The 12,664-nt window shown below is 35.3% G+C and overlaps 1 protein-coding gene and 1 pseudogene across 2 annotated transcripts; one reads left to right on the top strand and one right to left on the bottom strand.

The window, feature by feature from the left end:
• Window positions 1-141: 141 nt before the first annotated feature.
• LOC139888001 (photosystem I chlorophyll a/b-binding protein 3-1, chloroplastic-like) lies at window positions 142-1,958 on the top strand (annotated as a pseudogene).
• Window positions 1,959-2,020: 62 nt separating this feature from the next.
• On the bottom strand, window positions 2,021-6,347 carry LOC139891047 (elongation factor Ts, mitochondrial-like). Of its 2 annotated transcripts, none has more exons than XM_071873974.1 (9): window positions 6,212-6,347; window positions 5,416-5,701; window positions 5,132-5,304; window positions 4,916-5,002; window positions 3,973-4,147; window positions 3,696-3,880; window positions 3,100-3,225; window positions 2,296-2,384; window positions 2,021-2,203 (listed from the first exon to the last, which is right to left on the bottom strand). In XM_071873974.1, exons 2-9 carry the CDS (start codon window positions 5,687-5,689, stop codon window positions 2,167-2,169), a joined length of 1,146 nt encoding a protein of 381 aa, XP_071730075.1. In that variant the 5' UTR covers window positions 5,690-5,701; window positions 6,212-6,347; the 3' UTR covers window positions 2,021-2,166. The 2 variants fall into 2 exon arrangements, with proteins under 2 accessions (XP_071730075.1, XP_071730076.1); XM_071873975.1 differs by lacking the exon at window positions 6,212-6,347 and adding an exon at window positions 6,085-6,156.
• Between the last annotated feature and the right edge of the window lie 6,317 nt (window positions 6,348-12,664).

Genomic DNA, 12,664 nt, shown 5'->3' with positions numbered 1-12,664 from the left:
TGTTGCTATAATAACTTTGTGCACAGTGTGATGTAGTGATTAGTTCCCACTGTTCGGCACGAGTGGACCAACCCCAACACCTGCCTTAGTTTGAATAACTAGTCAAGCTCCTAACCAAATGAGCGCTCCAAGAACATTAATATGAACAGTCCACATGAACTCGCATTCGTTAGGGAGCATGTGTACATAAAATCGAGGTCAATTCTACCTCAAGAGATGGTTTCGTTTCGAGATGAACATAATTTTATCTTCTGTAGCTAGTTTTTCAGTTGTACAATAGATGAAAACAGCTGCTGTTATTGCATATACACCACCAGTTGCAGTCACACAAATTCAGACCTTTTTAATCCTCTACTCAGTGCGGTGTGTTTTACTCTTCACGTTAAAAGGTCAACAAAAAAGTTAAAGATTCAAACGGTCAAATTATTTAAAAGGTAATGCATATATTCTTGAAATGTATTATACAAGATTATTCATATCAGTAATTTAAAAGGCGAAACTCTAACCTAAGTAAATGTGCAATATTATCTTGTGAAAAGGTGTTCCAGATCTGCACCTATTTCCCATTGACCCGGGGTTGCACCTATTTCATTTGTTATGAAATGATGAAATTTAACACATACGTCATGTGCCCGAGTTTGTGTGTGCGGTGTGCGTCTTCTTGAAAACAGTCTCTTTACCTTTAGGTAAGACCGTAAGAGTACCAAGTGATATTTTTGTTGTATAGTGTGCCGGAGTGGCCCATCGTCGAGCATACAGAAAAATATACAAGACAACAATTTAATGATTTTAATCAATGTATCAATCATCAGTCATAACCATTACAATGACAGCCTAAAACAACCATATAAGTTTTAGGGATATCGATAATTAACAATTTTTAGATGGTAACAGTCGACGGATTTTGCATAACTGAGTGTAGGGTACCACTCATCATCATCCAAGAAATTTGACCAATCAAACATAGACTACAAGTTTCAACAAGATCTTGAGAGGCAATCTAAGTCCATCCAAGAGTCACTTAACATTCAGCAAAGCAAAAATTCTCTCATCTCAACAATACATGACACATGTAAAAACCTTACTGGTTCATGTGTACAGTGTACACATATGAACCCAACCCTAATCCCTAATTTCAGGCAGTCACAAGTTGAGTGCAACCTCTCAGGCCCACAACTTGGGTTTGTGGTTTGGCCTTCCCCTTTATGATTGAGCCATGTACCATTTTTTCAATGAGTAGCAGCCAACCATTAACAGCTCAACACTTAAATGACCAAGAACATATTCAAATATAATTCAGTTCAGTATCACCAAATTTTTGAAAATGCAGTCTCCCAGGTGACTTTGGGTTCGACCCACTTGGTTTGGGTTCGACCCAGTTGGTCTGTCAGACCCAGAAGGCACTGGAGGGTTCATCGAACCAAAATGGCTAGCCTACAGAGAAATTATCAACGGACGGTTCGCAATTCTCGGCGCAGCAGGAGCCATTGCACCAGAAATTCTAGGAAAGCTTGGGCTCATCCCAGCTGAAACCTCACTACCATGGTTCCAAACCGGTGTCATCCCACCAGCAGGCTACTGGGCCGACCCGTTTACTCTATTCGTTTTAGAAATGGCATTTATGGGTTTTGCAGAACACAGAAGACTACAAGACTGGTACAACCCCGGGTCAATGGGAAAGCAATACTTTTTTGGGGCTCGAAAAAGGGTTTTCGGGTTCAGGTAACCCAGCGTACCCGGGTGGGCCGTTCTTTAACCCACTTGGTTTTGAGAAATACGAAAAGTCAATCAAAGATTTGAAGCTAAAGGAAATAAAGAACGGAAGATTGGCTATGTTAGCCGTGTTGGGTTACTTCATTCAGGGTTTGGTCACAGGAGATGGACCATTCCAGAATCTTTTGGACCATTTGGCTGACCCGGTAAACAACAATGTGTTGACCAGTCTCAAGTTCCACTAGACACTTTTTCTATGTGTGATATCATGTGCAGAGTTTAATTGGAATATTGCAGAATTAATTTGAAACGAAATTTATGATGTGTTAAGGTTTATCAAAACCTTGTTACTATTCATATATGTTCTTGTGAATCCCAAACAAATATCCGTGCTAAATGATACGCTCATTATAATCAACTAACGAGAAAAAGATAAAAACCGCAATCACCACATCAAGCAGCTTGAGCTAAAACTTCAGGTGCATCGACCCTGCAAATCAAATTGAAAATAAATATAATAACTATCATGATTATATAATATATATTCATTATATATATTCTTGAAATGAGAAAATAAAAAACCTTTGAAGTCCTTCTCCAACTTCAACTCTAAGAAAGTTTCCGATTTTCACAGGGGAGCCTACTTCCTTGGATAGATCGCTTAAGACAGTCTGTAGGCAATTTCATATGCAAAAATGCATTCATATTTACTGCAGAATTAGAATATATACATATGCCAATTTTGACCCATGCACTTGTGAATGTGCCAATTTGGGTTATTTTTTCATACGGGTCATATGGGCTAAACTCAAAAACTCTAGTTAATAAGGAAAGGACTTTACAAGTTATTATCATATCTTATATGCAAACAACCTCCTAAACCACTTCATACAGACTTTTAGATTGATATTGTAAGTTTATAAGTTTATTTTTTATTTTTTATTTTTACGAGGAACCCCCCTAGCGACGAGACATAATGGCTCCCCTCTAGTTGGTAAACCCCGGGTAAACGGCAAGCCAGGCCTCCACCGCTACCAGGCAAAGCATCCTCTAGTCAATCAGTCACTAAATGGAGCTCGCCCCAAGGTATTTGCCTTGAAGGGAATCGAACCCGTGACCTCTTGCTTCATTGGAAGTCCTGGTGGCCACCCAGGCTATGCATGGATGGTATAAGTTTAGTATTTGCAATCATATCCAAGATTTTCAAACATCAGTAAAACGTAGAGATTTTTTGGACAAAAGGTGTTACGAGTCAATCCAACCAACCCAGATTATATCATACGAAATTTATACCAGTTTTAAGTTGTTACCCAACCTGCTTAACCCAACCTTTTGCAACCTCTAATCTAATACACAAAATGAAAAGAACACAAGACATCCACATACCTTGACGTTGAGTGTGTCATTCACGACAAATTTTTGCTCCATAAGAACAACTTCCTCAAAATACTTCCTTAATCGACCTTCAACCATCTTCTCGATTGCTGCCTGAGGCCTACCTGAACTTTCAGCCTGCCAAAAAAAAAAAAACATAAGCAACTGCTTAGCGGGTGCAATTTCATAGCTCTTTTACTTATGAATGAATAAATGGGTTGATTTATGTTGTGTTTTCTTTAATGGGTGGCGGGTGAAATGTGTATACTGTAAAGTTAAATTTTTTGGTGGAAAAATAAAAAATAAAATAGGTCAAACCAGTCAAAAGTCTCTTAAAGTGTATACTTAATGCTTTGTTGCATACAACCTAATAAATCACTTAATTCAAAAATTTACACTAGTATTGTATAAACATGTTTTTTAGTAAACATACTAAACACACATTATTTACCTAATAATTTATATTAGGCCAAATTGTTTCAAATTAGCTAGACTCTACCTGCTTTAACCCAAACCAAAATTATTCGTTTTGCCTTTCAACCCCATTACCCAACCCGCCCATCATGCCATTTATAGAAAAAATAGTTATGTATTCTCAAAAAAATCACCTGAGATTTTAGAATTTCACGTTCGTTCTGGACTAAATCAGAAGAAACGAGTTCTTTTGTTAAGACTAAAGGCTTTGCCGCCACAACATGCATTGCCAACTCAGCACCAACACGCTGGACAGCATCCAGCGAAGCATTTTCATCCTCAACTTCAAGTGACAAGATTCCAGCAATTCGTCCCAAACCTAAAATTATTTGATCTCCAATCAGGATTAGTTATTTAATCAGATATTAAAAATCATTCATTGATTCAACATTTCCACAAAATAAATGTTACCAGGTTGTGGAGATGTGTGAAGATACGTAGACATTACACCGTGCTTACACATTGACATTGCAAAACCCCTTCTAAGTTTTACATTCTCACCCATCATAGCAGCCACTTCGGTAATTGCATTCTGAACCGTTGTTTCTCCACTTAATTTTGGGTGATCGAAATTGATTATCATATCCTGCGAAAATTGAGCTTAATTGTTTGTCATTTTCGGGTATGAAAGCCCGTTTATATATGTATACAAGTGGTCATATCAGCTGTTTACATCATACGCTCCTTCCATACCATGAGAGTTGCAGAAATTGTTATTATAGGTCTCCTAATAATAAGAATTCACCGAACTAATAGCTCAGTGGTGCCCGTTGCCTTAGAAGTTGGGGCCCACCATGTGGAAGCCTTTGCCAAACTGGGTGCAGGTTCGAGTCCGACTCTTGGCAAGGATTTACAACCCTTGACAAAGTGGAATGATACTCGCTCCTGCCACATGGGGTATTTGGCGGAGGTATTTAACCAGCATCCTACTCTTACGTGGTGGGTAATGGGTTTGGTGAGTTTCCAAAGGAAACACGGGTTTGGCTGTCCCTGCCGATCTACACCTTCTGCCATAATAATAACAGATTCTTTTTAGGCAAATTTCAAATTTTAAGCACACACACACATAGGTATCCCATTGAGTCATAAGATTGTTTTATGCTAATATTTTCCACAAGATTTATTTATTAAGCATCAATTAAGGTACATTGAAGCATAATTATATGTCTATAGTTGTACGAAACTCCGTATCCCGTCACATATTTCCATAGAGTGAGGTAGATCGGTACCCATACAGATGATTACCGAATACAACATTCACAAACGATATAATATTGAGCCATGCTTGATCTTAAAATATGAATATCTCAAAATTTGTATAGAATATCCGTTAACATGACCTCAGATCTCTTACCTCAAAACTCTGAAGTCCAACAGGGAAGGTACCAGATACTTGTTCTGAACTTTCAGCTGATAAAGCCAACTTGGCCAACGATGAGGCCTGCAAGGATAATTGTTAACAACAAATTGGTTAGAAATACACATGTCTATGAACACGAATTCTGTTGTGATGACAAATGCATAAAAGCAAAAACACAATTCTGACAAAACTGATGAGCAAACTACCAACCAGGTGTTGAAATATTTCGTTTCTTGCAACAAAATCAGTTTCACAGTTAAGTTCAATTACAGCAGTCTTGGTGTTATTCTGCGCCAGAGCAAGCAAACCCTCGGCTGCAGTGCGAGCCGACTTTTTTGTTGCAAGAACTATTCCTCTTTTTCTCAGTTCCTTTTGAGCAGCCTCTGCACCATAACTTTAATATTATACTTACCATAAAACCACCAAAAACAGGTTATACCACCAAAAAAGAAAGAATTAAAAATCAAAAGATGAAGGTTGAATTTTTTTATTACCCAAATCCCAGTTGCAATCAATAAGAGCAGATTTGACCTCTTTGATAGGGGCACTGGTTCTTTCCCTTAACTTCTTTATGAGATTCATATGGTCTGAAGGTGAGACCTCACTCGAATATTTTCTAACAATTGTGCAACGTGTTTCGTCTCTTTTTCGTTCAGAAATGAAGGTTTCTCTACATGATTGTGTAGAGTAACCATATCTCGAATGTATAGGAGTACTAGCTCGTCTATAGATAATCTCAATCGACTGTTTTGCACCTCTAGAAAACATCGTTTCGGAAGACTGCAAATCATAATTTAAAAATTTAAAAACATCATTTACAGTTTTACACATACTTTGAGTAATAAACAATAAATGACAATCACAGAGCTATGCAGCATCACTGATTTGCAATTCAGCATGCCATGAGTCCATGACCATTCATCAATCATCACATATAACAAGTTATCATAAAGATTCGATTCTATGATTTCTAACTGCATCATTTAGTGATCAAAATTAGGTCTTTCATGCATTTATAGATAATTAAATATATAGTAATCAAAATTTAGTACTTAAAACAGTAATCGAGCATACTATAAATACAGCTATAGAATTAGGATATCAAAAAAGAATAATTTTTTGCATTAATACTAAATTAATCGTACTGATAAATATCTGAAAACCTGGTAAATATTTGTATCTTGAGCTAATATCAAATCACAAAAATCAGTAAAAATGGGATGTAAACATGCATAAAGAGTTATAGAGGGGAGAAAGGGCACCAGCTAATTAGCCTAATTTTTTACTAACCTTTAAAAATCGAGTTAATTAAATCTTGAATGAATACAAAAATGCCTTTTTTATATCCCGGAGCTGCGATCTGAGAAATAACAGTGCGAGGTTTAAGAGTTTCCGGTGGCCGGGAAATAATATGGGTAAAAAAAAAAAAAAAAAATTTGGGCAATTCATTTGATGGGCCTCATATGTGGATTATGAATAGTAGGGAGAAACCAAAATGGGCTTCGGCCCTACACGTTGCAAGAGTCATAGGGTCGATACACAGGACGGATTTTTGGGTGGCAGGGGTGGACAGTGGCCCCTCCAAAAATTTGTTCTCTTAGTGTAAATTTTATTTTCTCGAATCTAAAATATAAATATTTTATATAATAGCCCCTCCAAGATTTTTAAATTTTTCTCAAATAAGTTTTTGAAATGATTTTGGCACTCCCAATAAAGTCGTTCAAGATCCGTCTCTGTCGATACATGTTTTGTTCACATTGATTAAGGGGAAGAGTCAGAGATATGGGAGAAGCATGAATTTTATATTGAAAACTCAAAAATCAAAATTTTTGTGTGTTTAAATGATTATCGTGTTTTCTTTTCTAGTAAGCTAGTACAATATTACGTTGATACATGACTAACGAAATACTTAGAGTATCCCATTAGCTTATAAAAAAGTATTATAACTTTTAAAGAATCTTTCGTGTTCGACTATAGCAAGATCCACGGGCTGCTTGGCCTTCCAATCAAATCTTAAATTTGCAGGATTAAACATGATAATATTCATTTTGAACAAAGGCGTTTTCGAGCATAGGCAACATCGGCAACCGCCTAGAGCCCAAAAATTTAGAAGGGCCCAAAATTTTGAATATTTATTTGATAATAAAATAATCGTCGAATAGTTGGGTGTTGTTTGTTTTTTAAGATGTTTTTGTCTGAAAATCTGCGGACCATGTCTGTTAAGAAGATGTGGTCTGAAGGTCTGTATGCTGAATAATAAAGACTGTTTGCTTTTAGGTCTGCAACATAACTTAATTATGTTTGCAGCACTTAGAAGCACATTTCTAAATCTGCGAGGCTGCAGACATAATAAGATATTATTTTATCTTACGTCTTCAGAAAAACAAACTGTTTGCAGTAAAAACGTCTGCTGGCGCACAGACATAAGACATAATAAGGTCTGCAGACAGGAAAACAAACAACACCTTAATTAAATTAAATAAAAAATTGTCGAATAAATATTTCATATTATAACAATTTGATAGGGTTGTTTTGAAAACTTCTTTCATATTGTTAAGTTTTTGTATAATCTTATTATCAGTATTAAAAAATTTTACGTGTTTAAGGGTCCATTTTTGTTTTCGACCGAGGAATAACACATGAAATGTCCCGTTCATATCGATTTATAAACGTTCCATATTAATTGATTTCGTTGCGAGGTTTTGACCTCTATATGAGACGATTTTCAAAGACTGCATTCGTTTTTAAAAACAAACCATAACCTTTATTTTATCGACAAGGTTAAAAGGACATCACCTAGATTATCCAGAAATGATAATCTAAAAAATATCACACTTACACACTACCAATACATATTGGTTTACAATATTAATATGTTACAACAAAGTAAATCTCGAATGCAGTTTTAAACAATATTATACAAGCATGCTGACACCAAATCTTGTCCTTTTTTTAGCATGCAACACCGGAAGCTCTTAATAATCACTTGAGAATAAACATGCTTTAAACGTCAACAAAAATGTTGGTGAGTTATAACACATTGTTGAGATGGCCCTGATTTTGAACATCAACCATATCGATATCTTCAAAGCTACCAAAGAACTAAAGCAATGATGCAATATAAACGATCATTATTAACCTTAGAACCGAAGCACTGATCAAACCACGTGATCAACTCATTGATAGAGTCATGAATGGGCCAAAAAATCTCCACCCAATTTATATGCGATGGGATCCGGTTAAATAGAAGTCTCAATGAAAATATTAACTTTATGGGAATAATGCTATAACGCGTACTAGGCACAATAGACGGTAAAGCCATGGCATCTATGTGTAGTCTAGCGCATCAGGCAAACTATGTAACTGCACACCTGCTAATCCAATCATATCGCAGTCACAAGCGAGGAATCTAAACACCAAAACTACAAATAAAACAATGAAAGAGTACATACAAGATACTCATAATAACCTTAGAACGCTATTAGCCAAAGGTTTTTTACTTTGTACATTGCCTAATAGGTGACTTTGGATTATTATATTTACATCACACTTCAAACTTAGTAATAAAAGTGAGTATTGTATAGCATCAAAATGATGTTGTATCTCATGATAAATTCTGAATATCTACTGCATACAAAAATGATAATAATGAGAAACCAAACAACTGAAAATGCTTCATGATGAAGAAATATTATCATGGAGTCTTCCAGAAAGCTTCTACCACTACGGATATTGAGGGTTATCTTCTGCAAAACAAGATACAAAGGTCAAAAGGAACATGCATAATGCATATAGCATGTGCATAACTTTGAACTATGAGAAAAGTAACATTTTAAGAGCTTTATTATAGCCAAGTTTGTGGTTTGGGATTTGATTTACAGGTGGCATATGGATGCAAGAAGGCGATCGAGATAACTCACGTATAGATGCAGGATCTATATGTACATAAAAACTTGCAGCAACGATCTGTTGGAAGCTTCGACGAGCCCAACACACCCACTACAGAGGACCTAGATTATACTACACTCACTACACCAACACTTGACGTTGGTTAGCCTTTAATTTTATGAATCCTTAGTGCACAATAATGTTTAGGCGACAGTGTCGACCATATATCATTCAGGCGGTATAACCGACCATATATCACTTAGGCGGCAGAGCCGACCATATAATAGATACAACACAAGTGCACTAAGAACTTAAACACAAACTGAGGCTTAAATCGGGAAACTTAACAAAGAACACTTTTATTAATACAAAATGTAATTACAATATTACTCACTCACCACACTTTCTTTCTACTCGCTACTTATAAGCGTTCTTTCTCTAACTCACTCTTTTCTTACTTCCTCACAACTCTCACACACACTGCACAACTTAAATGAAATCTCCTCCCATATTTATACTACTCTATGGAACATTCTAGAACCTAGATATTTCCATGGATATATAAATATCTAGATATTTCTACAACCTACAAATATCTAGATTTTTCTTTTACATTTTAATTTCTAGATTTTTCTCTCATATTCTAATATCTAGATATTTTCTTATACATATTAATATCTAGATATTTTACATATATACATCTACTAATTCCATATTATTTTATAACACCAAATTTGCATTGTATTTTAACACTCCCCCTCAATGCAAATTTTCTTCCAATGATGTCTTGCAGACCATTCCAAGTGCTTCTCTGAATTTTGTAAACTTCGGTTTACTTAGGCTCTTAGTGAATATATATGCAACCTGTTCATCTGTCTTTGTTGGCATCATCTTGATTTTCCCTTCAAGGACCTTCTCGCGAACATAATGATAGTGCACTTCTATATGTTTTGTTCTCGCATGAAAGACTGGATTTTCTGCTAGACGTATAGCTGATAAGTTATCGCAGAAAAGTTTTACTTGATAATCTGTTGATTGATGAAGATCTTCCATTAGCTGCTTCAACCAAGTAATTTCTTGTGTTGCTGATGCTGCCGATCGATATTCTGCTTCAGTGCTTGACAAGGATACTGTTGGTTGTCTCTTGCTGCACCATGATATTACTCCCGATCCAAGACTAAACATGTATCCAGTTGTTGACCGTCGTGTATCATAGTCTCCAGCGTAATCGGCGTCACAATATCCAGTCACCCGACATTCTTTTGTTCTCTTATATAAAATGCCAAAGTTAATAGTACCTTTAACATACCTTAAGATGCGTCGTACAACATCAAGGTGAGGCTTCTTCGGATTGCTCATGTATCGACTAACCACTCCAGCTGCATAAGATATGTCTGGACGACTTAGTGTGAGATAAATAAGACTTCCAACCATCTTTCGATACATGGTAACATCTTGAAGACTTTTTCCTTCATCTGCTCGTAGTTTTGTATTCGGATCCATTGGGGTTGAAATAGGTTTGCAATTAAGCATTCCGTACTTTTGTAAAAGATCTCGCGCATATTTCTGTTGTCCCAGAAATAATCCTTCTCTTTTCTGCTCTATTTCGAGTCCAAGAAAATGTTTGAGTTCTCCAAGCTCCTTCATATGAAATCTGATAGACAGATTCTCTCTTGTCCTTTGGATCTCCTCATAGTGATCTCCCGTGATGATTAAGTCATCCACATATACTAGCACTGAAATGTCCCGTTCTTATTGATTAAAAACGTTCCATATTAATTGATTTCGTTGCGAGGTTTTGACCTCTATATGAGACGTTTTTCAAAGACTGCATTCATTTTTAAAACAAACCATAACCTTTATTTCATAAATAAAGGTTTAAAAAGCTTTACGTAGATTATCAAATAATGATAATCTAAAATATCCTGTTTACACACGACCATTACATAATGGTTTACAATACAAATATGTTACATCGAAATCAGTTTCTTGAATGCAGTTTTTACACAATATCATACAAACATGGACTCCAAATCTTGTCCTTATTTTAGTATGCAACAGCGGAAGCTCTTAATATTCACCTGAGAATAAACATGCTTTAAACGTCAACAAAAATGTTGGTGAGTTATAGGTTTAACCTATATATATCAAATCATAACAATAGACCACAAGATTTCATATTTCAATACACATCCCATACATAGAGATAAAAATCATTCATATGGTGAACACCTGGTAACCGACAATAACAAGATGCATATATAAGAATATCCCCATCATTCCGGGACACCCTTCGGATATGATATAAATTTCGAAGTACTAAAGCATCCGGTACTTTGGATGGGGTTTGTTAGGCCCAATAGATCTATCTTTAGGATTCGCGTCAATTAGGGTGTCTGTTCCCTAATTCTTAGATTACCAGACTTAATAAAAAGGGGCATATTCGATTTCGATAATTCAACCATAGAATGTAGTTTCACGTACTTGTGTCTATTTTGTAAATCATTTATAAAACCTGCATGTATTCTCATCCCAAAAATATTAGATTTTAAAAGTGGGACTATAACTCACTTTCACAGATTTTTACTTCGTCGGGAAGTAAGACTTGGCCACTGTTGATTCACGAACCTATAACAATATATACATATATATTAAAGTATGTTCAAAATATATTTACAACACTTTTAATATATTTTGATGTTTTAAGTTTATTAAGTCAGCTGTCCTCGTTAGTAACCTATAACTAGTTGTCCACAGTTAGATGTACAGAAATAAATCGATAAATATTATCTTGAATCAATCCACGACCCAGTGTATACGTATCTCAGTATTGATCACAACTCAAACTATATATATTTTGGAATCAACCTCAACCCTGTATAGCTAACTCCAACATTCACATATAGAGTGTCTATGGTTGTTCCGAAATATATATAGATGTGTCGACATGATAGGTCGAAACATTGTATACGTGTCTATGGTATCTCAAGATTACATAATATACAATACAAGTTGATTAAGTTATGGTTGGAATAGATTTGTTACCAATTTTCACGTAGCTAAAATGAGAAAAATTATCCAATCTTGTTTTACCCATAACTTCTTCATTTTAAATCCGTTTTGAGTGAATCAAATTGCTATGGTTTCATATTGAACTCTATTTTATGAATCTAAACAGAAAAAGTATAGGTTTATTGTCGGAAAAATAAGTTACAAGTCGTTTTTGTAAAGGTAGTCATTTCAGTCGAAAGAACGACGTCTAGATGACCATTTTAGAAAACATACTTCCACTTTGAGTTTAACCATAATTTTTGGATATAGTTTCATGTTCATAATAAAAATCATTTTCTCATAATAACAACTTTTAAATCAAAGTTTATCATAGTTTTTAATTAACTAACCCAAAACAGCCCGCGGTGTTACTACGACGGCGTAAATCCGGTTTTACGGTGTTTTTCATGTTTCCAGGTTTTAAATCATTAAGTTAGCATATTATATAGATATAGAACATGTGTTTAGTTGATTTTAAAAGTCAAGTTAGAAGGATTAACTTTTGTTTGCGAACAAGTTTAGAATTAACTAAACTATGTTCTAGTGATTACAAGTTTAAACCTTCGAATAAGATAGCTTTATATGTATGAATCGAATGATGTTATGAACATCATTACTACCTTAATTTCCTTGGATAAACCTACTGGAAAAGAGAAAAATGGATCTAGCTTCAATGGATCCTTGGATGGCTCGAAGTTCTTGAAGCAGAATCATGACACGAAAACAAGTTCAAGTAAGATCATCACTTGAAATAAGATTGTTATAGTTATAGAAATTGAACCAAAGTTTGAATATGATTATTAC

The sequence above is a fragment of the Rutidosis leptorrhynchoides genome, chromosome 2, assembly GCF_046630445.1.
Source record: "Rutidosis leptorrhynchoides isolate AG116_Rl617_1_P2 chromosome 2, CSIRO_AGI_Rlap_v1, whole genome shotgun sequence".
Classification (NCBI taxonomy): domain Eukaryota; kingdom Viridiplantae; phylum Streptophyta; class Magnoliopsida; order Asterales; family Asteraceae; genus Rutidosis; species Rutidosis leptorrhynchoides.
Note: the sequence above shows the minus strand (reverse complement) of the source record. Positions and strands in the feature narration are given on the sequence as shown.